Source organism: Phaseolus vulgaris, chromosome 2 (assembly GCF_051622355.1).
Source record: "Phaseolus vulgaris cultivar YP4 chromosome 2, ASM5162235v1, whole genome shotgun sequence".
In the NCBI taxonomy this organism is placed as follows: Eukaryota; Viridiplantae; Streptophyta; class Magnoliopsida; order Fabales; family Fabaceae; genus Phaseolus; species Phaseolus vulgaris.
The window spans coordinates 18,245,418-18,271,246 of record NC_143499.1 but is presented as its reverse complement, the minus strand read 5'-3'; the positions used below and the strand labels follow the sequence as shown (position 1 = coordinate 18,271,246).

Below are 25,829 nucleotides of genomic sequence, written 5' to 3'. Positions count from 1 at the left end.
AACCAAAATATACATTGACGTCACTCATGGGAATTTTAAGAAAATAGTCAACATTAAAATGTTTATTACAACACACAACCCTACTAATAACATCTTAATCCACTTTCTTGACATCTTCAGACGTTTTTCCAAGCTACAAATCTTGTTTATTTGTCTAGCAATAGTTCTGTCTTTGTCATCCCCAGTATCTTCAATGCACCATCTGAAGAAATTGCATCTCATACTTACGCCACTCCTACTCTGTATTGGACAAAACGATAACCAAAAAATCAATACCAATGCATTTTTTTTCATAAACCACAGTTTAATACATCTCACCTTGTACTTTGGACACCCCCAAAATTGTCTCCCACCATTTTTGACAGTTGTTGTTGTTCTCAAAACCGCAAATTCCCCACAATTGCAAATGGGAGCAACAAAAGTCGTCTTACTCCTTCCATCATGGCTAGAATTAGATTGTTGTTGTTGCACTTCCATTTGATTATAGTTGCATGATGATACAGATGCAGACCTATAGGCACACATTTCCACCACAAACAGACCTACACCCACGAACGAATCACAAACGCTAATTACTCCTCCCCAACCAACGAATCCTCAATCACCGGACTCCACCACAAACGGTGAGCCTCCTATATGTCAACTCACTTGTTTCTGTGAACAAGGCAGCAACCAAAAACGTTTACGCACATAAACCCTAAAGGCCACAATTTATGAATCTCCACCTATCCAATCTAATGCTTGAAACCCTAATCACCCAAAACGATGTGACACCTACTTGACAATCCACATAATCCCTTATCTCTGTCACATAAGCACCACTTAATGTCGTTTCGTGCGACTTAACAAAAAGAATAATTTTGGATACATTTTAAAAAACATATGGACGAAATTGATTTTTTTAAAAACCACGATACTAAATTGAATATTGGCCCTAAATGTAGGAATGAAAGGTAATTAAATCTTATCTTTACATTAAATAATTTTTCACAGTAGGTTTTTTTTTCTCTTATTCTTGAATTTTTCTTTATTATGTGTTCGATTTGCATTCATAGTCTTATCATACTCTTGTAAGTGGTGGGAAATTTATTTAACATTTTTAGTATTTTATTATTGATTTGTTATTAGTTGATTTTTTCTTAAGTGTTATCAAAGTTTTTTCACGAGGTTAACATACAATTTAAAAGGGATTCACACTTGAGAGAAACATTGTTAGAGTTCAAATGAGTTGGAATCTCACATTATATAGAAAAACACAAATTAAGCAATAAATTTAACAAATGTGATTGGATATGAAATTTAACAAATTTTAAAGAAACTAAAATACATTTATTTTTATTACAATTTACTATTTCATTCTTCAAATGCTTTGTTTTGTTAAGGAAATTAAAATGAGTAAATGTCCAATTTGATCCTTAAAAAGACTTATGCATTGTTGATTAGTCCTTGAAAAAGAAATTTGCACTTAAGTCTTTGAAATAAATATTTGTGTAACATATCACTCTTTCTCTTAGTGAAAATGTTAATAAAAATCCACATCATTAATTAATTATCATGGTGATAAGTATAAACTTTCATTTGGGTTCTTAAAAAGTTCAACAACTTGTTACGATGTTAGGTATAAACTTTCATTTTGGTCCCTAAAGAATTTATCTCAATGATGAATGCATTGAGGTAATTCTTAATGACCATTCCAAAGATTATGATTCTTTCATCACCTCTATATGTCTCTTAGAGACTCTACACTATGGATGAAATCAAGACTCTTTTTCATACATAAAAAGAACGTTTTGACAACACCATATGTTGATCTCTTATTATTCAGACCAATGTTGTTGCTACTACCTGGAGTCCTTCATACCTTAATACTGATAAACACAAAGTTCAACTCTCCTATCAATCATGGTGGTCATGACTTCACTAGACCACCAAACTTCTTCGTTTTTCTCGTTCTTCGTCTTTTAGACCTAGCTCACGTAGTTCTTGGAGTTCTTCTTTAAGAAATTCTTGGAATACTCCAAGACTAACATGCTAAATTTGTGGGAAAACTCGACACCCTGCAGTTCAGTGCTAACACAGATATGACCAAAATCTTTAACAATCGCTTCATGCTAATATCTCCCACGTATAGTGAAAACTCCAATCTTAGAAACTATGTTGATAATCGACTATTCTAAGTCTAATAATGTCTTTTTAGTAATTCACAAAAACACATTCAAAGATAAATCACCTAACATTTTAAAATACTTATTTCGATAACAAATGAAAAAGAAGTTATTGTTTGAAGACTACAAATGATGGTTATATGCTGGAAGAGAGAGTTACTTAAATTGAATTTAAAATTATAATGTAGGTTCTAACTGTTAAATCAACTTATTTTCTTCAAATAATAATAATGAGTGAACTTTCCACAAATATAGTATAGGTGCTACGTGGAAATATAATTATTGAAAATTATTTTATGTATATAAAGATTTGATGTACCACTAAAAGTATTCATACTTATGTACCACTAAAAGTGAAAATGGCAATTGGAGCCACAGTACTCTAATTCTGTAGCAATCTACATATTCAATGTTATTGTTTTAATTTCTTGAATATTGACTCTGATAATTTTGCTTCTATTCTTCTTAACTTTAAATTTCAAACATATTCTTGCAAGCCTTTGAGTAAAAAAATTTCAAAAAACTTAGTTGGTTCTAAATTTTAATTTTAAGCACAATTTCTAGCAATTCCAATTCATTTTTCAAATGTTTCTCGATGAGTTGTTTTAAGATATTGTTTGTATTTATGCAAAGTTTCTTTAATTTAAAATCACAAAACCTAGAAAATATGTATAAATTATGTGCTTATGCAACTTTGAAAATCAATTAATTTTAAAAAGTGAATATTAAAATATTTCCTTTGTTTAAATTCATTTTTTTTACTTTATAAAAATTATTTTGCCACATAAAAATTAAAAATCATTAAATTGTTAATCTAAATAAAAAGAATTTATGGATTGTTGGTGTACTATCTGTCATAAAGTTGGAAATGTCTACCATTCAAAAAAAAGTGACTATGCATATTCTAAAACTGACCTCTAATTACATATGTATTGTCGGTTGTCAAATGGTTGACAACCTCTCGACCAACTTAAGTCTAAACAGAATCCTTAAACCGTCATTTAATCAATATTAAGTCAGTTAATGATTATCATAATATCATATACGCAAATCTTACCAGCACATGTTACCATTAGGTGCTATTACTTACTTAAGCATTGAATTTTTTTTTAAGATCTCATCAAAACATCCTCTAACACATTTATGAAAAGAACAATTTTAGTGTTTATTTGAAAAAGAAATTCAAGTTAATTGTTTTATCAAAAATAACAATGGACATAATTAATCCTACAGTGACCATAATAGATTATATTATTTATTATTAACATTCACATTACTTCAATATAATCGAAATAGGGTTTTAAATAAAATTATTAAATGACAAATTTTAAAGAATAAATATCAGAATATAAAAAGAAAACTATCAATGATTAAAATTGTTGGAAGTTATGAGTAGTTAAACGTTGTACTCTGTAAATATTATTCTTGTATGTTGTAATAAGGTTTTATACTTATAAGCACCTACTTAAATTCCTAAGTCATGATTAAGTTAATCATTGTTTTTAGTAATTTCATTTCACTAATTTATGTTCAGATGCTTTATCCATTTCTTATATTTTTGTTACAATTATTGTTTCAATAATTTCATTTTCAATAAAATACTTTAAGCATTTCGTTCTTGTGCTTTCTGTCTTCAGTATTTTTTTATTTATAATTTTGGACGCATACGTATCATGAAAATGAAAAGGTTATAAAGGAAATATATATTCCATTTTTCAAATACATGTAGAATTATGTTTAATGCATAATGTTTTACTTTTATTTTCAAAGATAGGCTTAATGTTTGAGTTGAGTATAAAAGCGCGTTTGAAAGATTGAAATAAGTGTTACCGTGTCTATGGTGATAGCAAATAACCCTTTGAGAAAACAAGTAACGTGACGCAGCTGAATCAAATTCACGCCAAAACAAAAAAGTTGAGAGAGAGAATGGGGAAAAGACAAATCCCAGACCCTCCTAACTTGAAGAAGTACGGCGTTCCTTTCTACTCCGTTGCTTGGATTCCCCAAAATCTTATCAAATCGCGCCAAATTGAAACTGCCGATGATTCCAACGACTCCGATCATAACTCTGCGTCCTCAACCGAACCGGAGTCAGAGCCGCCGACTAAGGCGGAGTTGGAGCCTTCGTCGATCGCCGGTAACTACGTGCTGTTCGCCGGTGGCGGTGGAGCAGGTCGCAGCGGTATTCCTAATGCTTTGGTGATTGCGCACTTCGATATTGAGTCTAATTCTCTCTCTAGCGAACCGGTACGAATATTCCTTTTGCTTCTCACTCGATTACGCAATTCTTATGAATTTTAATTTTGTGGCGAAATTTTCGAAGCTAGAGGAATTGGATCTGGTTTGGATTGGGATCTTCTTCGTGTGATGCAATGTAGATTACTGCTTTGTTTTTTCGTTAGAATGTGAGGAATCTGCTCTAGTTGCTTGATTTTGATATTCTGTGACGTTTTGTAGAAGTAGATTCGTTAGAAGTAGATTCATTAATTTTTTGTTGTTCGTCTAAGATTGTACGGAGATGCGGTTCATGTGTTTATCATGCTAAACCTTCTTGTTTGAGAAACCTTATCAATATTTCAGGTGTGTAAGTTAGGAACTGATTCCGAGTTGCCTTATAGGATGGCACTTCAATCTCAGGGTGATGGCCTTATTTGTGCAATGGAAACGCCAAAGGTTTGCAGGTCTTTGCTTTTCATCACCTCTTTTCTTAATATCTGTATAGAATTCATTTCTAGGTTTAAATCCATGTGTCAATTGGAAAATGAAAGCATCTTTCATCTATACTTTACCATGTGCAAAGAAATTTTCATTTTCGTGCTCCCAACCTAGCGGTGTGAAATACAAGGTAGGAAATACAATTACAGTTTCGAAACTGTCAGCTTTGCATGCTTTATGATTCAACAAAGAGATACAATTCCAGAAGTATTAAGACCTGTCTAGAATGTTGAGGACTGTGTGAACCCTATATAGTTTAGTTATGTATATCATATAACCCTTTTTACCTTGACCAACTATGTAAAGACGTTAGCTTCGAATAGATTGAAGTAATTCAACCGTTTAATTCGACAACTCTATCTCTGGAAATTTTTAATTAAATACATTATGTATTATCGTCTATTACAGAATATTGAACTGGAAGATGAGAAACCCAATAGACAGTGTGGTATTTTAGTAGTTCTATCTAAGACCATAGAAATGACGAAAGAGAATCTTTGATAACTTGAATTTTGCTACTGTTAGTATCAGTACGAAGTTAGATTGACAAAATCAGCATATGAAAATGCCATATTTTCTGGACAACAGTTTTAATGAAAGAACTGCTAACTATTGGGATTTTTGGGAGTTTCTATTGTTTAGTTCTTATTTTTGGGGAAATTTGTTTACCTCAGAAAAAAATAAAGGCAAAATAAAAAAAGCACATTGTTGCATCAATGTACAAAAATATCTTGAAAATTATCATTTTCTTTTCCTTTTTATCAATTTTTTTGGCGATTGGCAGCTCGATTTTGTGTATGCCATTGTAAATTCTCCAAACATTTCCCTAGTGTTTCCCCTAACTAAAGGAAAGTAGTGATTCATTTAATGAAGTGTAAACAAGAATAATGTAAAAAGAGGGAAGTAACAATATTTTTGTCTGTCCATAATCTGCATGCTGAACTGATATTTTAGACCAACAACAAACTTTGATTTGATTTTGTTCTATAATTACATTACATCTAGCTATAGAATACCATGATCAGTATTATTCCTTGCTCATGCAGATGGTTTGATTGGGATCATCAAAACAAGAGCTCTGAAATTCATAAGTTGAGTCTGAAGTTGTCAGATAAAGTGCTCACACAATTGGAGGATGTTGGACAACAATTAGCATTAGCATTCAACAATGATGGTACTGCACTAGCTGCTGGTGGGGAGGTATGGATTTCCTTTATATTTACTTAAGTCAAAAGAAACAATTTATAAGATTGATGTTAACTTTTAGCAACATAAAATATTTCCACCAATTAACTATTTCTGCACTTCATTTTCAACTTAGGAATATATATAAATTGATTAATATCCAAATTCCAAACTTGTTTTACTGTGCTTCATACAAGTGGATACCAATGTGAAATCCTCATAAAGAAGAATTTGATGTAAGTAAATGGTATTACAAAGTCAAATGAAAATATGCATTCAATCAAAGAGTTGTTTATGTTTACTGAAAACCCAATTTGAAGGGATGGCAAATATCAAAATTTATTTGTCAGACGTTGGTTCAAAAGCTGTCAAAAATGTAACCTTTGCTTTCCCTATTTTGCTTCAATTTTATTTTATGGTGTGATACGTTGTCTGTTTGTTTTTTCACTTTTTCCTAACTAATATTAAATGATGAGGAACTTGTTTTGTTGGAATGGTTGCACGTCATACATATGCTTTAAATTTTCTGCATTACAGAATTACAATGCTTTCATTCTTCTGAAAAATAAGCATTAAATAGTAGAGAATTTATTTGTTGATCAAGGAATGGAATGCTGTATGATATTGTAATTTGGTGCAGTACAGGATGGTAATCTAAGGGTTTTCAAGTGGCCTAGCATGGAAGTTATTCTCGACGAGTCTAATGCTCATTCTTCTGTGAAGGACTTGCATTTCAGGTTTGATGTGCATAGGAGCATAAGCATTTCAAAGATATGTTACTCTTTTAAATTCATGAAAGAAAAACGACAAACATAACAAAGACCTCTTTAAACCCTATTATTTGCAAAGGATTGTGCTTACAGTTTGGTTTTACTTGTATTGCAGTTCTGATGGTAAATTTCTTGCCTCTTTGGGAAGTGGTGGCCCCTGCAGGGTTTGGGACGTTTCTTCATCAATGGTCTTATCTTCTCTACCAAATGAAAATGTGAGCAATTGATAAATCTTACCGGAACAGAAAGTTAATATGACTTAAACTTTGCACGGGCTTGATAGCTTTATGTGCATTTTTTAATTTTTCTCTTCCTTCTTGATAATTGACGAAATTTGGTTATGTCATGGATTGTGCTTCATACTGACATAATATTTAGTGATATAAAAAATGTATAAATCACAATTAACCAGTAAAATTTATATTTAATATTTATTTTTCTAGACTCTAGATGATACATAATGTTTGTTTCATACAGTCGTGTTAAAACCTTTTTACTTATTATATATTGTATAATATTCATTTGCTTACAATTTTCCTATATCAATTATTATCCCGGACCTACATGTTTATTCATCTATTACTTAAAGTAAGGGGAGAAAAAGACTAAAAACATTTGTTTCTGAGAATAGCATAAGATCACATGTGCTATACATTTGTTTCCCTCTCAGTAATATATGTCTTAGCCCAGTTTAAGATATTTTTTTATAAATAAAATGTTCCTTTTAGAAGATTCAGGTTGGTTCAACATGTTAAATGGGGGAAAATTCTCTATTGCCTAATGTCACCTTAATGGTAGCTATCCCTAGCCCGCCTTAGTTGTGGGCCCTCAAGGGTGGTGTTTATCCCACATTAATGAGAGATATGACTTAAATTAAAGCTTGGACAATCCTCACTTTAAAAGTTAGTTTTCTAGGATTATTAGACTAAAGACTACCCTTGATACCACAATTAAGACAACCTCTAAATAGGTTACTACTAAGGCAGGGTAGAAAGGACTGTAATTAGAGCAGCTCATGTCCAGGGCTACTCAGCATGGAGCATGCATGGAAGTGAAGGTTGCCCAACAATGAATTTAAGATAGATTTTGATATCATTTTAGGATTCGGATTTAGGACTTAACTCAATCCCACAAAATCAACTTGTTACATGAGGAGTCTTCAAACTTTATAAACTCTATTTAAGTTACATCTCTAGTAGATGTGACTAAACACTTCCCTTAAGTCTACAATGAAGGCAACCTCCACAGAGACCGCAACTGAGGCAGTTTTAGGGGCGATGATCATTATTAAGACTGCTTTCTAACACCAAGGCTAAACATGGAATATTCGGTGCTACAATATTATTCACATGTTTGACTTTTGACTTGTGATTGCTTTGTCAATAATTATGTATTCTAATGATATATTGTTGAATTATGCAGCGTGAAACTTTTAGCTCTTGCAGATTTTCTCAAACAAATGACAAGACTCAGGTCCTGTATATTGCTGCCATGACAGGTAAATAATTTTGCAGAGAAAAATTATCTCCTTTTTGTATCTCTTAACTGACACAAGTTTTCATTGTTGTATATAGATAAAGGTGGAAGCATCCTTACCTGGAATACACAAACATGGGAAAGGATGGGCTCAAAGTATGTTATTCGTGATGCAATCTCTGCATTTAATGTCTCAGCTGATGGAAAGATTCTTGCATGGTACATATTGTAATCTGTATTTTTCTAGTACTTATGATGGCAACCCCATCGTTTCTTAAGCTACCTCGAAGAAAATGGTGCCTTAATTTTTGTGCTTACCTTCAGCCCTCAGGGTGCACTTTGACTAACTTATCTCATCTGTTTTGATGGATTTCCATGCAGTGGAACACCTTCAGGAGACATTGTAATTGTAAATTCAACAAATATGCGGATTCAGACAATGATAAAAAAGGCTCACCTTGGCATAGTAACTGCTTTAGCATTCTCCCCTGATTCAAGGTTTGAACTATGTATATATAATTTCCCTTCGAATTTTTTCTGTTCTATAAATGACCATTTTGATTCCTAAATATGTAAACCGGTGACAATTTAGTTCCTCAAAGAGCGAATGTTCTTATTTAGTCTCAAAATGTATAAAAGTTGTGACAGTTCTATTAACAAATTGATTCTTGAAGTTTACAACTTAATGCCAAATTGACGTTCAAAAGATACCACTCTGTCAAATTTGTCCTTAAACATTACAGCTTAATGACAAAATGGTTCCACAAAACTTAACGACAAAACACAATTGTTGTACAGTTTACAATTCAGGGCTAAATTATAATTGTTGTTTTTCAGTGACCAAGTTACACATTGAAATATCAAAATGGATTTACCTTTGCTGTCTTATGCCATGTTTAAGGGTAGTCATAGTTGTGCTTTTGTACTTAGGGCTTTGGCTTCAGTATCAATGGATTCAAGTGCAAGGGTAACAATAATTGAAGAGAAGACAACTGGTATGTGTATATTTCATAGTTTGTTCACAGATTAACTCTACATGTTCTTGCTGTACAGATACATAATTGTTTTTGCAGAATTCTTTGTACTTAGTGTATAGTCCTTTCAGCCTATCCATCTTTAACTTAATTAACCTGGAACATTAGGGGGCCAAGATTTTGTTGAAATGACAACGTTTCAGAAAAGTTAGAAAGTTTAGCACGCTGCTTGTGAAGGATGTGTTCTTCCTGCAAGTGAAGATTTATATAACTATGTTTTGTGCATTGGGTACAATGCTGTACTATCAATAACACTCGGAATTAGACTGTTAGGTATCGAAAACATGTCTGTTTAAACATCTGACCAGTCTAAATTTTCAATTCCTGCTATAATTGAAAATGGGCCATATTAGCTTAAAGTGGAAAAATAAGTAATATAAAATAGTATTGTAGCGTGGTTGGTGGAATATTCACCATTCACGCCGTAGATCCCCCTCCCCCCTTTTTCATGTTTCAGTCGTGTGTCTTGAGAGTTCTGTTCAAATAGATAATTCACAAAGATTTAGCTTATCCAAAAACTTGCTGGATTTGGGCAAAGAAGGTAACAACTTCCAAATTTGACTAACCGTACCACCGGAAAAAAAGTAATTTACAAAAGAAATTAGAGACTCGCCGTTCAAGAAAATATATAATTTACTTTACTAAATGGATGTTGTATTTGATCATGTTATCAAGTAGAAAGCCAATTTTGCATTCGACTAACTTTTTTCTCTCCTTGTTTCAAGGAGGGCTGAGCTTGTGGATTGCAGTATTTATCATCCTACTTGCTATTGCTGCGTACTTTCTCCAGCAAGGAATTGAAAAATGAAGGTTCCAAGATTTTGCTTATTTCAATATGAAATATTTAGCATCTTTTTAGTTTTGATGCATTTTCATTTTTTGAGGGGTTTACTGATACTTTTTTTCTATATTGGCATATTCATGAAGAGTTCTTGGACACAAACCTCTCCCTAAAACACGCCTTGTAACATGGGTTGTATCGTTACATTACCTGTTTTGTACAATTTTTCCTGGTAGAATTGAGCTGTTGTTCATTACTTGCTGGCTATTTTGATGTTATTTATGTAGCTTTTCACTGATTAATACCCCAAGGGCACGGGTGTAGTCAATAGTCCATAAACTAAAAATATTTGCTATAAGGAGTGTGATTACCGATTACCAATTCTGCCAAATGGTTCAACCAATAAAGAAGACTTCATGGCTGAGTTTTTACTGCAACTTCTAATTGTAATGAAAGCATATATTTTCTTATTTGTTGGTAAATTATTTACTTTCACTTTTATCGAGCTAAACATTAACGAATGATGACGGTGGTACAATTTTCCTTACCAGATAGTACGTTAAATAAAGTTCGCTTATCCGATATTCACAATTACGTATAGCGAATGTAGCATGAAAAACGCAAAGAAAGAATAAAGAGTAGTTGCCTTTTTTATATTCTCAATTTATTGTAAATAAATGTTTTTTTATTGATCTATTAATAATGTAAACTATTTCTCAGAAAATGGATAAATATAAATATTTAACTACTTTTCATTATTTAATATAAATATTTAACAATTTATAGACATTTTTTAAATATGTAAACTTGACTTTTGCTGAAAATTTAAATATATAAACTTAGGATTATTAATTGAATTGCTTAAAATTAATTTGATGAATGTATTATTTGTTTTCTTGTATAAAAAAGAGTAACTTATTTAATAAAGATAAATTTAAGATCCATCACCTCCCGTAAGTTGCCTACTCATTGATAAATTTTACTATTAAAAGGGATTGTAAAATTAATGTATTTTATTATTAAAAGGGATTCTAAAGTGGAAGAAAAAAAATTTAGTGTAAAATAAATTTGTTCCTATAAAAAAATGAGGAATCTAAAGATAGTGGTAAAACATGTGAACGGCAGATTGAGGTCCTCTCCAGTTAAATTTTCATAACTCAAATTATTAAATTCATTTGGTTAAATACTTTAACTAATATTTAAAAAGAATAAACGGATAAAGTGCTATTTCATATTATATTTCAAAGGGAAATTCTTACTTGCATGTGCAAAATATTAAGGAAAAAATTTCATTATTGTAAAAAAAATTGCATTTAAATAATCGGAGTATGAGATAAAAGGTAGTGACTTTTTGAGTATCTCTTAAACAATTTAGATTTATATTTTCTTTTCTTATAAGAAAGCATTCTTTATATATATATATATATAATAAGGATCAATTTATTCTCAAAATAACACTACATTTTTCTCTTAATCTAACGATTATAACATATAGCACTTTAACAATTAGATTTAAGAGAAAATAGAAGACGGAAATTAGGTGTAGCTCTTCTAAAAGTTTTTTTTATAATAGGCCTTCTCAATGCGAAAACTTTAAAATTATAATCTTTGATCTTATGAGCATTCACAGTTCTACAGCCCAGATACCTCATTAATTTCCAATAAACATCGAACAGTCTAAAGCCATTTGCTGAATGGCAGACAATTCTCTTGCTTGTGGTTATTAACGTCTTTAGGCGTGTTGAATCATAATACTTCCATTGTTTACAATTTGAATATCTCCCTCATTTTGGTCACTAAATTATGTAAGCATGGATTAATCAACAATTAACCTTTGATAAATGTAACCTAAAATCGATGGATTGGATTAGTGGCAATAGTTAGTTTATAGATTAGCCACTTTAAAAAATGGGGCCCGTATAGACACGTGAGTGCATGAAGCAGAAAATTTCCACAAGACCATTATTGACGCCTCCTTTGATACAGTGAATAACCAACAAGGGCAGACATCAGAAATGTCCATAGGACCTGCCCACAGTATCAAAGTAAACAAAATAATTAAAACAAGATAAGTAAAGGGAATTCAAAGACTTTGAAGTAGGGCTTTGGGAGTACCGTATTTATCGCTAGCCACTTTTCAAGTCTTTTAATCCTTGATTGCATCTCCTCAATAATCCCTTCAATTGGAGAGACTACCCTACCTGATGAGGATTCCGAAGCAGAGCTACTCCCCTGTTTGTGTCAACATAATACCGCTATATGATAATGCCTAGAAATGATATTTCAAGCTTAAAAAATGCAGAAAAGATTCAGTACATTCAATATGCAGTAGTTTGAAATCAATGGTTCATTAACGACTATCTGATGCTGTGAACGCGATAAACATGACTTGGATGTGTCCAACAGAAAGTACTAGGTACGGATTTTCATTCTATTATATATGGTAAACATTTCACGCATCAAAATATCAAGCATCCACTTTTTTTAAATAGGCTGCACTAACATTTTGATGTCACATTTAAAAGTTTTAAGAAAAATATTTGTATCACACTTAAATTGAAATGTCAACACTATACATCAATATTTATTAATAATAACTTTACTGTAGAATAGTAAATAACTAATACTTTTGGTTGATTTTTATATTTTTAAGGAAAAAAAAATTAAAATTAAAATTTATTAACTCTTTGTTGAGCTGATATTTTACCAGTTTAATAACGGTTTTGTGCACCACAACTAACCCGGAACAAGGGATGGGTTCCCGAGTCCTATCTGGTTTTACAAACCTGGCTTGTAGAGAAGATTATCCAAACAAAATAACTATCTATTGCGTCATATCAAAAAACTACATGAGAATATTATTCACAATTTCTATCCCTACACCATCTTTACCTATATCCCTAAAACTTCAACAAGTTCAATACTTAAATTAAATGGCTAGTAGTTGATGAAGCCATAAATAAATAGACTGAAATCTGTTGAGTAAAGGCCTACCTGAGATTGAATAAATTCAACAATCTCTAGCAGCCTTGCTGATTGTTGAGAATTAATCCCACCAGAAGTTCTTTCAATCACCGGTAGTCTTTCCAAAATTATTTCAAGATAACTCTACCAAAGTAACAAATTAGAACAATAGTAAGTAACTGCCTTATAGACATCCATGACATAATTGATCCAGGACATGCAATCTGCACCAGACACAAAAGATTAACTACAATAAAGCAAGAAATTTAATACCTTAGTCGTATATGAAGTATCCAATTTAAGCATTGAACCAGCCGCTGCTACTGCATCTTTATTAACACCCTTTATCTGAATGTATGGGCCAGGTACATCTTGAAGGTGATCAACCTCAATTAAAATCTACCTCAATAAAAGAAAAAATAATGTAAGATAGAAGAACCATAACTTATTCCAATATGCATATGCAGCAAATTTTAGCACGGCAAACAGAAGTAAAAGAACCCATACAGTGACATAGCTAACTAGAAAGTTACTTTTGTAGTTGCATCATGCTCATCTATTACATTGGATTTATGCACGCATATATTACGCAGGTCCAGTATAGTATAATAGGCTACTATTATAGCTGTAATTATTTTACACCTGTCACTAACTGACAGCTGTGTAGTTTGTTAGAATTTCAGTTAGTCTGTTACATTAGTATTCAGCTTTAGATAGAGAGCCTTCCTGTTATAAAAAATTTAGTAAATGATAGAGCCTTTCTGTTCATAAATTTAGTAAATGATATACTTTTAAGTTTATGATCTCTTCTTTCTCTACATTTCTAACAAGGTATCTGAGTGAGAGATGGTGATGTATTGTAAAGCACCAAATAGAGATCTGTATAGAGAGAGATTATTAGGACTTAAGTACAAGAGAAGAGTCCAACTCAACAGACTAGTCTATTAGGTGGGAGAACCTCTAGAGTGAGAACTACGCTAATGGTAACTGGTTTTACCACTGGTGAGAAGGTCTCAAAGAAATCACTTCCACAAATTTGATGGAATCCCTTAGCAACAAGTCTGGTCAAATAATTTTTTATGGTTCAATTAGTATTTTGTTTAATCCTGAAAATCCACTTACACCCATTAGCTTTCCTACCAGATGGAAGTGGAACCAAAGACCAAGCGTCGTTGACAATTGGAGGGTGTTTGCACCTAGATGGACAAAATTGGAGGATGAACAAAATTTGAAGGTGACTATAAATTTGGGAGATAGAGGTGACTATAAATTTGATGGAATAGACTGACTGGAAATTGGTTTTTTGTTGGGAGACGGTGAAAGAGTAGAAAGCGAGGAGTTGGGTGATGTTCGTGGGAGCAAGTGAGACAATAGAGATAAGAGAAGCATGAGGAATAATTCTCAACAGGAAGCAAATTACTCGAAACATGGGTAAGAAATTCCCAGCGAAAGCTTGGAGAATCCCACACTCCATATGGATCTGTGCTTTGTGCATTACAATACATTGTCATCACTTGCCCTGAAATCAGTTACAGTGTCAATAAAGTATGTCAATTTATGAATCAACCTCTGACTTCTCATTGGCAAGTTTTGTAGTGTATTTTAAGATATCTCAAGGGCATTTCTCAGTATGGCTTACTCCTTCAACCTAGTCTTTAGAAAAACCCTTACCCCCTATATGTTTATTAACTGGGCTCATATGTTGATGACCGCAAGTCAACATCTCGTGCCTAACTATTCTTTGGACCCAATCTGATTTCTTGGTGGTCCAAGAAACAAACAATGATGGCTAATTCAAGTGATAGGGCCGAACACTAAAGCCTTGCAGCTGCTGCCTCAAATTCTCTAGGTTCAATTCACTCTTTCAAGAGTTACAAGTTCAATGTTCTACTCCACACATACATTGCGACAACTAAAGCATTGTTCCTTTTAGTCACAATCCAATACTACACTCTAGGACAAAACATTCGCAATTGGATATGTTTTATGCAAGGGATAAGGTTTAAGCATACTCCCTCCTCATTGTTCTTCGTGTTCCATCTCAAGATCAAGTTACTAATATACTCACAATACCTCGTATAAATAGTTTGTGGTTCACTACTCTTATAGAAAAACATAAGTTATTAGACATTTGTAGGGGGGATGCTAGAATATAGTATAGTATGCTATTGTTATAACTATTAGATTCGACTATATAGATACAATGTGATTTGATAATGAAATATTTTCCATTGTCAGGTCTTGATTTTGTTCCTTGTTGTATCTCTTTATTATAAATAAGAGTAGTCATGTTTGTACATATCAAATAATTGGAAGCAATCCTCTTTATGGTATCATATTTATACTTTTTTTACCCCACCCAATGCCTAGTCATCATCCAATCTGCCGCCAACACATCACACAACTAGAATCGCCATCCTCAACAACCAATTATGCCCCTGCCTTGCCATAGTCATCCGTTCCACATGCCACCACCCTCCGGCACATGTAATTCACATTCCATATGTTTTGGCACCCTATTTCACTTTTGACGTGAGCCTTCCTCCAACAATCCTTCTCCTCCTGAGATCCACCTCTAGTGACTTAATTTTTGGCTATTTTATTGTTGTTTGGTTTAGCATGATTTTCTATCCCTATTCATGAATGTTTTGGTGTGTTTAATGGGCTACTCAAGTTTTGTTAACTCTGTTGTAATCTTCACTAGTGATCCCCTTATGTAATGTGAAAAACTCAATGGAATAACCAATTGACAACTAAAATCATGAACATTCCAACTGTCAATCCAGAATGTTTGAAGAGGATTGACACCTCTCCATGTAGTGTTCTTTAGTTTTCCCGTGCTCTCAACCTCTAAGCACAATTCAGGATTTTAATACTTGTTTTGATATGTGGACTAATCCAAGAAACTACATTCTAATAATGTTCATCGTTTATACAATGTCCTCATAGCTTAATGAACATTAAGTTGCAAAACATGGACATGCAGACATACCTAGACACACTTGATGGTCTTCATCATTGTTGCTCTTCTTAACCTTACTATAGATTGAAATTAGGTTTTATAGAGACCCACTAGTGCTACTTATGACAGTTGTTGCATCTCTCCACTCCACATACTTTTGGATCCTCTTCCACATCTACTCGATGACGTAGTGGCCATGGACATGGTCTTTGTTATGACTATTGTAAGAATTGAGACATGTTAAACCAAAGTGTCGAACCATAGATAGGAGCAGTCCCCGTCCATTGCGGATGACATGGATGACTTGATTATAGTGACATTTTTCCTCGGTAACCAAAAGCACCTATGTTCATGTTTTTCTCACAATGATTGTCCTTCGTCATTGGCCTCTTCATCAATTAGACATAAAAAAATGTCTTCTTTCATGGCAAACTCCAATAAGACGTAAAAAGCCTCGTTTGAAGTCTTTGTTGCTATCTCTATGGTTTGAAGTAATCGCCTCAAGCATGGTTTGGTCATTCCAACTTCACTTTGCTTTTGTTTGGTTTGATTCAATGTGAAATTGATCACTCCATCTTTCACCTCAAGCATCTATTTTGACCAAGTATGTTAATGATATCCTCAACACTTAGGATGATTACGACGAGATCCTTAGTCTCAAGTATCATTTCCACACTCAATTTCAAAGTAAAGACTTTGGTCCACTCAAGTATTTTCTCGGCATTGAAGTTTCCCAATCATTCACTAACATTGTCTTTTCTTGGTGAAAATATTCCTTACACATTCTCACTAAATATGGCATACTTGATTGTTACCCAAGCAACACTTTTATGACTATCACCTATAGCTTTTTTTGACCTAATGGTAAACACTTGATCTAACATTGGTATCTGAGCCAAGATTACAAGTTTGATTACCAGGGAGGCAATTGCTTAAGGGTAGATTGTCACAAATACCATCAATTGTCTTGTGGAGAGACCAAGTGCATCTAGTCACATTTGAATTGTAGAACTTGAATGGCTATACTCTTAAATAGAAAAGGTTGCACCCTGACTATCTGCTAGAACTTTTAGCCTTATGAGAAGTGTTCAATCCAACACTAATGTGAAACTTCTTTTAGGTGAGGGGAAACCATTAAAAGACCCTAGATGATATCGTCTACTAAGAAGACTTTGTTAACTCCACTAAACAATTTGTAAAAAATATTTACTAAATCCTTAAAGGGCTACATCTCAATAATTGAATTTGTCTTACTCAACCTCAAAAAACTAGTTTGTAAGATAAAGTTTGCATCCACCTATATATTATAATTTGATCATATCTCTAATTAATGTGGGATCAACAACACACTTCATCCCGTCGAGGACATCAAGCGTGGGAATAGAGGGGGATTCAATAGCAAGTGACACGATAGGCCCAACTAATCTCAACTAGGATAAGTTCTTAATGGCTCTAATACCATCTCAATAATTAAGTTTATACCTAGCTCGACCTTACAAATTGACTTGTAAGGTGTGGTTTGCACCCACCTATATATTCTAATTTGGTCATATTTGTAGTTGATGTGGGATCTTCAACATTACAAGAAGACATACAATTTGATAGGGAAATATTTCTCACTATTAGGTATTATTTTGTTCCTTATTATTGTACCTCTTCTTCATTATAAATAGGAGTACTCATATAAATCACACAATTACAAAAGTCCTCTCTAACTATAATTAATTAGTTGCACGTGTCACTATTTGGGTGTTGTGTAGTTTGTTAGAATTTCATTTAGTTTGTTACCTTCTTGTACTCAACTATATGTAAAGGGAAAATTTATGTAATAAACAATTTAGTAAATAATACACCTTTTTAGTAAATATTTGTCATTTTTTAAATTAAAATCCATAACTTCTCACCATCAAGTAGTGAAAGCTTGGTGAATCCTTTTATAATTATGCTAAGAAATATAATATGGTATTATTACTAACTTGCTCAGCAATTAGGAAAACCGCAAAGTACAATTATTTGTACGCAAACACCAAAATTGAAGGGAGAATAAGGGCCATTGCTTAGTCATAGCCTTTTTGTAAATAGAGGTCTAACTAGTATAACCATTTTGAAGTAATTAGGGTCATCCCCCTAAATCTTGCATCTCTCTTGTTTTTCAACGATAAATTTTACATTAAAATCTCGTTCTATAATAAGAGAATGATGTTCATATATACTTGGATAAATTGACACAAAATCTTCAGTTGCCAGGTTGACATTCACAATGCTTACATCAAACAAAGTTGTTAAATACCAATAAAATACAAATCTAATCTAAAGTTCTAGTGAACATGAACAATAATAAAATTCAGCCAAGTTTGGGAAAAAAGAAAATAAGGAACAAGTTCATCTCAGCCTCGTAAATTCTATCGTATAATTAATGGAAATACTATATTTTCAATCAAATGTAAGTCACAAGATAAATCAACTAACCTTTCCATCTTGATAGATGAATGCAGATGCTTCAATATAAGCAACTGCTTGATACCTGACAGAAAATGCCACTGATCAATAAATCATCGATAATAAACAATTATACCAACTATGAAACAAATAAACAAAAAAGACAAGTGATGGAGTGAAAAATAATAATACAGGACGGTAGTAATCATAACTATTTATATGCACTATTTCCTATTTGTTATAGATTATAATATCAAGTAGTTTAAAGTTTTATGAAGTGGATTTTAAGTCTAACTCTACCCTACAAAACCAACTTGTAAGGTAAGGTTTGCACCCCACTTGTATATTATAATTTGGCCTTATTCCTATCTGATGTGAGATCTCCAACACACCCTTTAATATCACGGAATGAACATCTCAAGCATGAGATTAGAAATTTGTGGGTGGTCTAATAGGAGTCCAATAGTAGTAGCACAACAACCATAATGAACTCGACAATGATAGACTCTGAATGGCTTTAACACCATGTTAAGAAATGCATTTAAACCTAATTTAACCTCATAAAATCGACTTGTAAGATTTGCATCCACTTATTCTATAATTTGGCCTTATCACTGGTCGATGTGGACTCTAAAACACAACCCCTCATGCTGAGGAGTGAACATCTCAAACGTGAGACTACGATGCCAAACAAACTTGACTATGATAGGTTCTAAATAGCTTGATATCACCTTAAGAAGTGAATTTTAAACCTAACTAAACCCTACAAAACCAGTTTGTAAAGTGAAGTTTTCACTCCATTTCTATATTGTTAGATATTATGAGATAGTATAGATATTGTTAGATATTTCTATTTATGTAATGGGCTTAGCCCATATATTTCTTATTCTATACAATGTTATCGATATCGGATAACAGATCATATCGGAGACCCCATAAATCCTTTGTAGAGGTATAACGAAAACCATAACGTGTTATGGCGGAAGCATTGCAGTCCAAAGAAATATAATACATACATATAAATAACTTAAAAAAATACAAAAATAATGAAAGCGACAATCATAACTAAAGATTATATTATGTCTAAAAATTCAAATAACAATAATCAAATCATCTTATGTAACACCACAAATTTAAAGTTCAAAACATAAAGTAACAATTAAACACAAGAAATTGTCTTATGTTTCTAACTATCCGACTCTTCTTCAATCACAACATAATTGTCTTCAATATTATCTAATGAGGATATTCTTCCTCCTTTTCCCCTTCAGAGAAACTTTTGTCGAAGTTAAGTAATTTTTCAAACTCAGAATCAGAGTTATCATGCAATTCATTCCCAACCCCAATTTGAATCTTGTCTTTGCCCTTCCTTGTTGAGGATAAGGTTGTAGCTAGACCTTTCTTAGAAGCATGGGAAGATCCAATGACAATACCATCACCACTTGATGGTAACTTTCTTTTATTGGTTGCTTGTCTCCTAGTGTAAATTATTGGTTCTCCAACACCTGAAACTTCATAAACAGTTGCCCAATTAAGAGTGGGATCATCATCAAAAAACCAACTCATTTCCCCCCTCTTCATTATCATCATCTACTTGTCCCACTAACCACTCATTGCACTCATCAATGTCATTGAGTACAATAGGGTTTATTTCATCCCTAATATTGCATCTTTGAGCAAGTTGTTGGTTATACTTTACGTAAACCAAATCATGCAACCTTTTGTGCTCCAACCTATTCCTTTTTTTGAAATGAATCTGCAAGTATAATGTGAATTAATTTCTTTCTACATCCTACAAGATAATAATGGAATGAGTCTTGTCATGAAAAATAATTATTACTTGCTCAAATACAGTACAATTGTGCTGACATCCTAGTGCACTACATGTCAAACTTAAAATCTTGATTGCTAGCTTTTGTAAGTTGGGAGCTGCGTGCCCATAATTCTTCCACTAGCGAGCTATAAAAGTAAAAAAAAAAAAGTAATTTAAAATGTATGATAAAATTTATATGTTAACACAATTTAGAAAGTGTTTAACTGTTTCACCTGGGGTTGTGGTCTTCCTTGGTTCTTTGGCAAAATCATCACCAAACAGTCCACCTCCACTCTTATAAATAGGCAACTCAGCTAAAATTTTTTGTTGCACATCTTTACTTGGCACCAACCTCTTGATACAAGCATACAATCCATTATAACTTCCAAATCATATTCCATTTCTGAATTAGAATAATAGAACTCTAGATTGAAAAAGTGACCAGCTGCATGCAAGGGGGGATGAAGTTGACATGTCCATTTATTATCAATGACTGTAAATACATCCTTGTATTTACTTTCATGGTTATTGAATGACTTTGTTATTGTTCTTTGGCTTTCTCCATTGCTTTATTTATATATATACACACGTATACATAACTCAGTTGTTTTTCTCTTCTATCAACCAAACGAAGTACATGAACAAGAGGAGTCATGACTTTGAGTGTAAATACAACATGATTCCAAAATGAAGGCATAAGAACAATTTTTGTAGCTTCTTTCCCCTTAGCTTCCATATACAACTTCATCTTGCTCCATTCATCTAAAGTGAACATTTTTCTCAAATTTTCCTTCTCTTGATACAATCTTTGTAATGATAAATAAGAGGTAGCAAACCTTGTAATTGCATGTCTTACTAATTCTCTCTTATTTGTAAATTGTCTTATAGATAAAGCTAACAAGACTAACTCCTCTTTGAATTGTCTTCTTTATTAAAGGAATATTTCTGATGTCTTCAAGCATCAAATCTATACAATGAGCAGCACAAGGTTTCCAATAAGGATTATGTCTTTTTTATTCCAATAATTTACCAGCCAAGACATAATTACAATCATCTCAAAGAGAATTTCTCTTATCTTCAAAAATTTAGAACCATCAATCGACTTGACAAACATTGTCCTTGCATGAGAGTTCACGAAAAAGTTAATCAAACACTGTTGCTTCTGATCAGTCCAAGAATCTGACATGATAGAACAACCATGTCTGCTTCATTGCAATTTATAATCTTTCAACAACTTTTCGATCTACTCAACTTCCTTGTTAAAGAGTGGAACTCTAATCTCATGATAGGTAGGAGCTGACAAATTAGGTCTATAAGCACCTACAACATCAATCATATCTTGAAAACTCTTCAATCATACAAGATTGAATGACAAGCCTGCTTCATACCAAAATCAAGCAATATATTGATGAACTGATGCCTTTAAGTTCTTGTCACATGCTTCTTTATTAATACTAGTTTGCTTGAATTGTTCTCTCTTTTCTCCATTGCAGCATTTGGATTTCTAAAACACACATCCATTGGTCATTTTTTTCACCACTATTTCTCCCCTTATCATTACTGGCAGTGGAAATTTCAACTTCATCTTCACTTTCAATATTATCATGTGTCACACCATATACAGGATTGACGAAAGAAGTGACTGCTTTTTCTTTAAATAATTTTCAAAGCTCTTCTCTCACATTTTTTGGAGTTTTGGTGCAAGTAGCTACATTGTCTTTCTTTACCATCAAATGTTTTTTAGCCCTAGTAACTCCCCCTTTCATAATTTTCCCACAGTAGTTACAAACAATTGTATTTAAATTTGTTTCATCCATTGCATGACAATGTTTCCAGTTCTTGAAGTATCCTGTTCATTGGCCATTATGCTAGAAAATAGGAATAGTTTTATAAAAATAATTATAGTGGAACAAAAGTGGAAGTGAAAAAAGAAAAAGAAAAAAAAAATTAACAAGTGAGAAAAAAAAATCACTTGAAAGGCGACAGCAACTGGTGGCAACGGGCAGTGGTGGTAGGGAGAAATAATTAGAGAAAGTGTTGTGGTAGAGATAAAAAAAATGTATTGTGGATTGTAATAATTATAACGTTTTAAATGGGCCAAAAATAGGCCCAAAAAACCTAATTTTAAGTTTTGATCTTTTAATTAGGGTTTAACAGCACATACAGCCACACACACAGCACATTCAACATTCAAATTTTAATTAGGGTTTTATTAGGTAAAAGTTGAAATGGGCCAAAGGCCTATGTTTTTTAAAAATGAGGTTTAGGTCTTCTATCTTCTTCATTTTGTTGTTGTCACAACGTGTGGCATCACCGCCATCGCACTTGCACACCTTGTGTCACTACCATCGTCTTTTTCTTTGCCTTTTTGGGAATTTCCGTTTTCCGTTAGCACCCCGAGATGCCAAAAGCGGCCACCATGGGCCACCATGGAAAAACTGCATCGCCACTGCCTTGTTGTAGTAGTGGTCAAAAAATACGCCACCGTCTTCCACCATGGTGCCGCCATAATCGAAAAGTGATAATATTGATTCTATATAAACATAACCCTGTGTGTTCAATATACACAAGGGATTTATCTTATTCTTCTTTTCTTTTATTTAATATGGTATCTATAGCATAGGGTTAAGATTCAAATTATTTTTTGTCAATTTCTTAATTCTCCATGCGAATACCATTGGAATGTTGTAATTCGTATACTGAAGTACATTAAAGGCTCTCTTGGAAAAGATTTGTTATATGGTCACAATAATCATACTAAAGTCGTTTGTTATTCATATGTTGATTGAGCAAGATCTCCATCTAATAGAAGATCAACTTCCAGTTATTGTGTCTCCTTTGGTGATAACTTAATCTCTTGGAAGAGCAAGAAACAAAGTGTTGTGACGAGATCTAGTGCAGAAGCATAATATAGAGCTATGGGCTCGGCTACTTGTGACCTTATTTGGCTTAAACAGTTACTTAAAGAATTGGAATTTGAAGATGTCACTCAAATGAAACTTATATGTGATAATCAGACTACTCTTCACACTAGCTCAAATCCAATTTTTCATGAAAGGACCAAACATATTGAGATTGATTGTCATTTCATTCGAGAAAATATTATATCGGGAGATATCAAGACTAAGTTTGTTAATTCAAATGATCAATTAGCAGATATTTTTACTAAACCATTACCAGGGCCTAGGATTGATTACATTTGTGACAAGCTAGGTAGGTGCATACAACTTAAGGGGGAGTGTTAAATATTATAAGATATTATGAGATATTATAGATATTGTTAGATATTTCTATTTATGTAATGGGCTATGTGTTCAATATACACAAGGAATTTATCCTATTCTTCTTTTCTTTTATTTAATATATATTATAATTTGACCTTATTTCTAGTCAATGTGAGATCTCCAACATGAAAAAATAATACAAAGTGCATATGATGCATGTGTTTAATCCTAAAATTCTCCTTCCAGTTGATGCGTATACAAATATATCATGTACAAAGCTTGTTACAAATAGAGTTTACTTGAGGTCCTCTAAAGGATTTAGTAAACATTTTTTAATAGTAAGTGAAGACAAAGCGAATCAAATTGCTAAAAGGAACATTTTCTTAATTAAAAATGATAGTCAATCGCTATATGATTGGTCCTTCCATGAAAAATTGTAGTGAGCAACATGAAAAGAAGAAAAGTTAGAAAAAGAATGTACAAGACCAAGAGGAAGAGACAAAGAGGGAGAAAAAGTAGGAACATATGGCAAGGAAAAAGAAGATGGAGATGATTGGATTTGGTGGGAAACACAATGGTACGGAATCTAATCCTTTTGAAATTGACATCTTTTGAGATGTAGAATAGCCAAAGAAACACATTCTTGTGATTGGAACTCCATGTTGTATTTCTTATATGGCCAATCAAGGTGAAGAAGAAAGAGGTTCATGTAGGGAATTGCAATTTAAGGGGGGAGGTAGGTAATACGCTAATAAGGTACATGGCGGTGAGAAAGGATTGGTCCCAAAATTTTAGGATAAGAGGCATGTGATAGGAGGGTGAGGCCAAGTTCTACTATGGGCAAGTTTATTCTTAGTTCAATATTGTAACATGTTATCAAAGTCTCTTCTAGTATATCTCACTTAGAATATGTTATTTGATCATAATTAAGACTGTTTCAGGTCACTTATAAATGCCTACTTCTACAAATTTCACACTCTATATGTCCTATATTAGGCATAAAAGGAGTGTACTATCAATCTCACATTCATTAAGAATATGGAGATAGTACTGCATATGATGACTTCAGTAACCCTTCCCTCTTTGAGCTAGCTTTTGTGGTTATCTAAGGCCTAGTTTGTTCACAATTCTCATAGCATAGAGATATCATTTACTATTGGTGTTTTATCCTCCTTTACTACTTCTTTATTTATTTTTTTCCTTCTGCCTACCAAGTTTGATGGCAGCATAGCGTATTTTATCTTTACCCAATGCTTAAAACATAAAAATGACTAACAGCAATGATAATTGGATACCCTTTCCTTTAATATAGAAATATAGAATCAGGACAACATCAATAAAAATCCAGGTTCTACGAACACGCATTTCTCGCACTATTAATGAACATAAAAACTTAATCCATCAAACATAGTAGTCATACATTTATTGGGGATTTATAAATAAGAATATCTTTTTGCATTGAATTGTGGCTTACCCAAGATTAAGAAGGCCAGCAACCGTACTAATGCTAATATCAAAATCCACTTTGGGCTGAATGATAAAGTTCCCTTCTTTGATGGGCTGACGCATGTACAAGATAACAATTTTTTTAATAAAATAAATCAAGAAAATGCCACAGTATCAGCAATGTGTATAATTATGTTAAGCTATCAACAAGCAAATAATGTTCCCAACCTCTCGTATCAGCAAAGCAAATCTGCCTTCACATATTCTGACTCGAATACAATCACTGTCTCTCAACTGTCCATTAGAAGGGATCCCAGGAAGCCTAATATAAATGTCAATGAATTTCTGCACCGAACTGCAAAATTTTGCTGAATCAAGAATTGCAACAATATCTTGATATGCTACCTGTAATTTATTACTATATTTTCAGCAAACATGTGAACAAAACCTTCTCACAATATATGTATGTATGAGTGTGTGTGGAGTTGAAACTTACTTTTTTGTTACTCTTTAATACAAATAATGAACTCTCAGGAGAAAGCACAGGATCAAAATCATTTCGAATTTTAAGCTGCAAGACAACATTAAATGATGATGTGTCATATAGTCATCGATTATCCAAAAGCAACAATTTGTTAACCATAATAAAAGAAAACTGAGACACTACTACAACAAAAGGGTGACCGGTGTGAGCAGCAAATAGAAAGAGTTGACTACAAATATCAACTGAAATAACCAACCTATTCATTGTTATTCACACATAGGGGGACAGGTCAGTCATCCCGCATGAAGCCAAAGTTTTTCTCAAAATTAACAGAAATACATATTATAAAGTAGGCATAGTTAGAGAGCATT

General features: G+C 32.9%; 2 protein-coding genes and 2 pseudogenes across 16 annotated transcripts in view; 1 reads left to right on the top strand and 3 right to left on the bottom strand.

Annotated features, from left to right (window-relative positions):
• Positions 1–3,993: 3,993 nt before the first annotated feature.
• STL2P (SEC12P-like 2 protein) lies at positions 3,994–10,382 on the top strand. 3 transcript variants are annotated; one of them, XM_068612297.2, is made up of 11 exons: positions 3,994–4,412; positions 4,746–4,846; positions 5,927–6,080; positions 6,711–6,802; positions 6,951–7,050; positions 8,258–8,333; positions 8,410–8,530; positions 8,693–8,809; positions 9,242–9,306; positions 10,074–10,155; positions 10,273–10,382. In XM_068612297.2, the coding sequence occupies exons 1-10, from the start codon at positions 4,092–4,094 to the stop codon at positions 10,151–10,153; spliced, it is 1,227 nt and encodes a 408-aa protein (XP_068468398.1). In that variant the 5' UTR covers positions 3,994–4,091; the 3' UTR covers positions 10,154–10,155; positions 10,273–10,382. The 3 variants fall into 3 exon arrangements, with proteins under 3 accessions (XP_068468398.1, XP_068468396.1, XP_090154460.1); XM_068612295.2 differs by having other exon boundaries at positions 3,995–4,412; positions 10,071–10,155; XM_090298334.1 differs by lacking the exons at positions 3,994–4,412; positions 4,746–4,846 and having other exon boundaries at positions 5,939–6,080; positions 6,706–6,802; positions 10,071–10,382.
• Positions 10,383–11,821: 1,439 nt separating this feature from the next.
• LOC137810831 (P-loop containing nucleoside triphosphate hydrolases superfamily protein) overlaps positions 11,822–25,829 on the bottom strand; it is a 29,344-nt gene continuing 15,336 nt past the window's right edge. For 10 of the 13 annotated variants that reach the window (XR_016518488.1, XR_016518486.1, XM_068612293.1 and 7 more), the window contains 8 exons: positions 25,471–25,545; positions 25,203–25,379; positions 25,003–25,088; positions 18,522–18,576; positions 13,364–13,489; positions 13,121–13,234; positions 12,242–12,358; positions 11,822–12,154 (listed from right to left, as the gene is read on the bottom strand). Coding sequence is in view for 8 of the 13 variants with exons in the window: in XM_068612293.1 (XP_068468394.1) it covers positions 12,089–12,154; positions 12,242–12,358; positions 13,121–13,234; positions 13,364–13,489; positions 18,522–18,576; positions 25,003–25,088; positions 25,203–25,379; positions 25,471–25,545 (816 nt within the window). In the remaining 5 variants the exon portion in view is untranslated. Of the gene's footprint in view, positions 12,155–12,241; positions 12,359–13,120; positions 13,235–13,363; positions 13,490–18,521; positions 18,577–25,002; positions 25,089–25,202; positions 25,380–25,470; positions 25,546–25,829 lie in introns of those variants that run through there. The other 3 variants (XR_016518485.1, XR_016518489.1, XR_016518487.1) reach the window with 2 other exon arrangements.
• Positions 19,610–20,433, bottom strand: LOC150029034 (uncharacterized; annotated as a pseudogene).
• On the bottom strand, positions 20,373–21,206 carry LOC150029033 (uncharacterized; annotated as a pseudogene).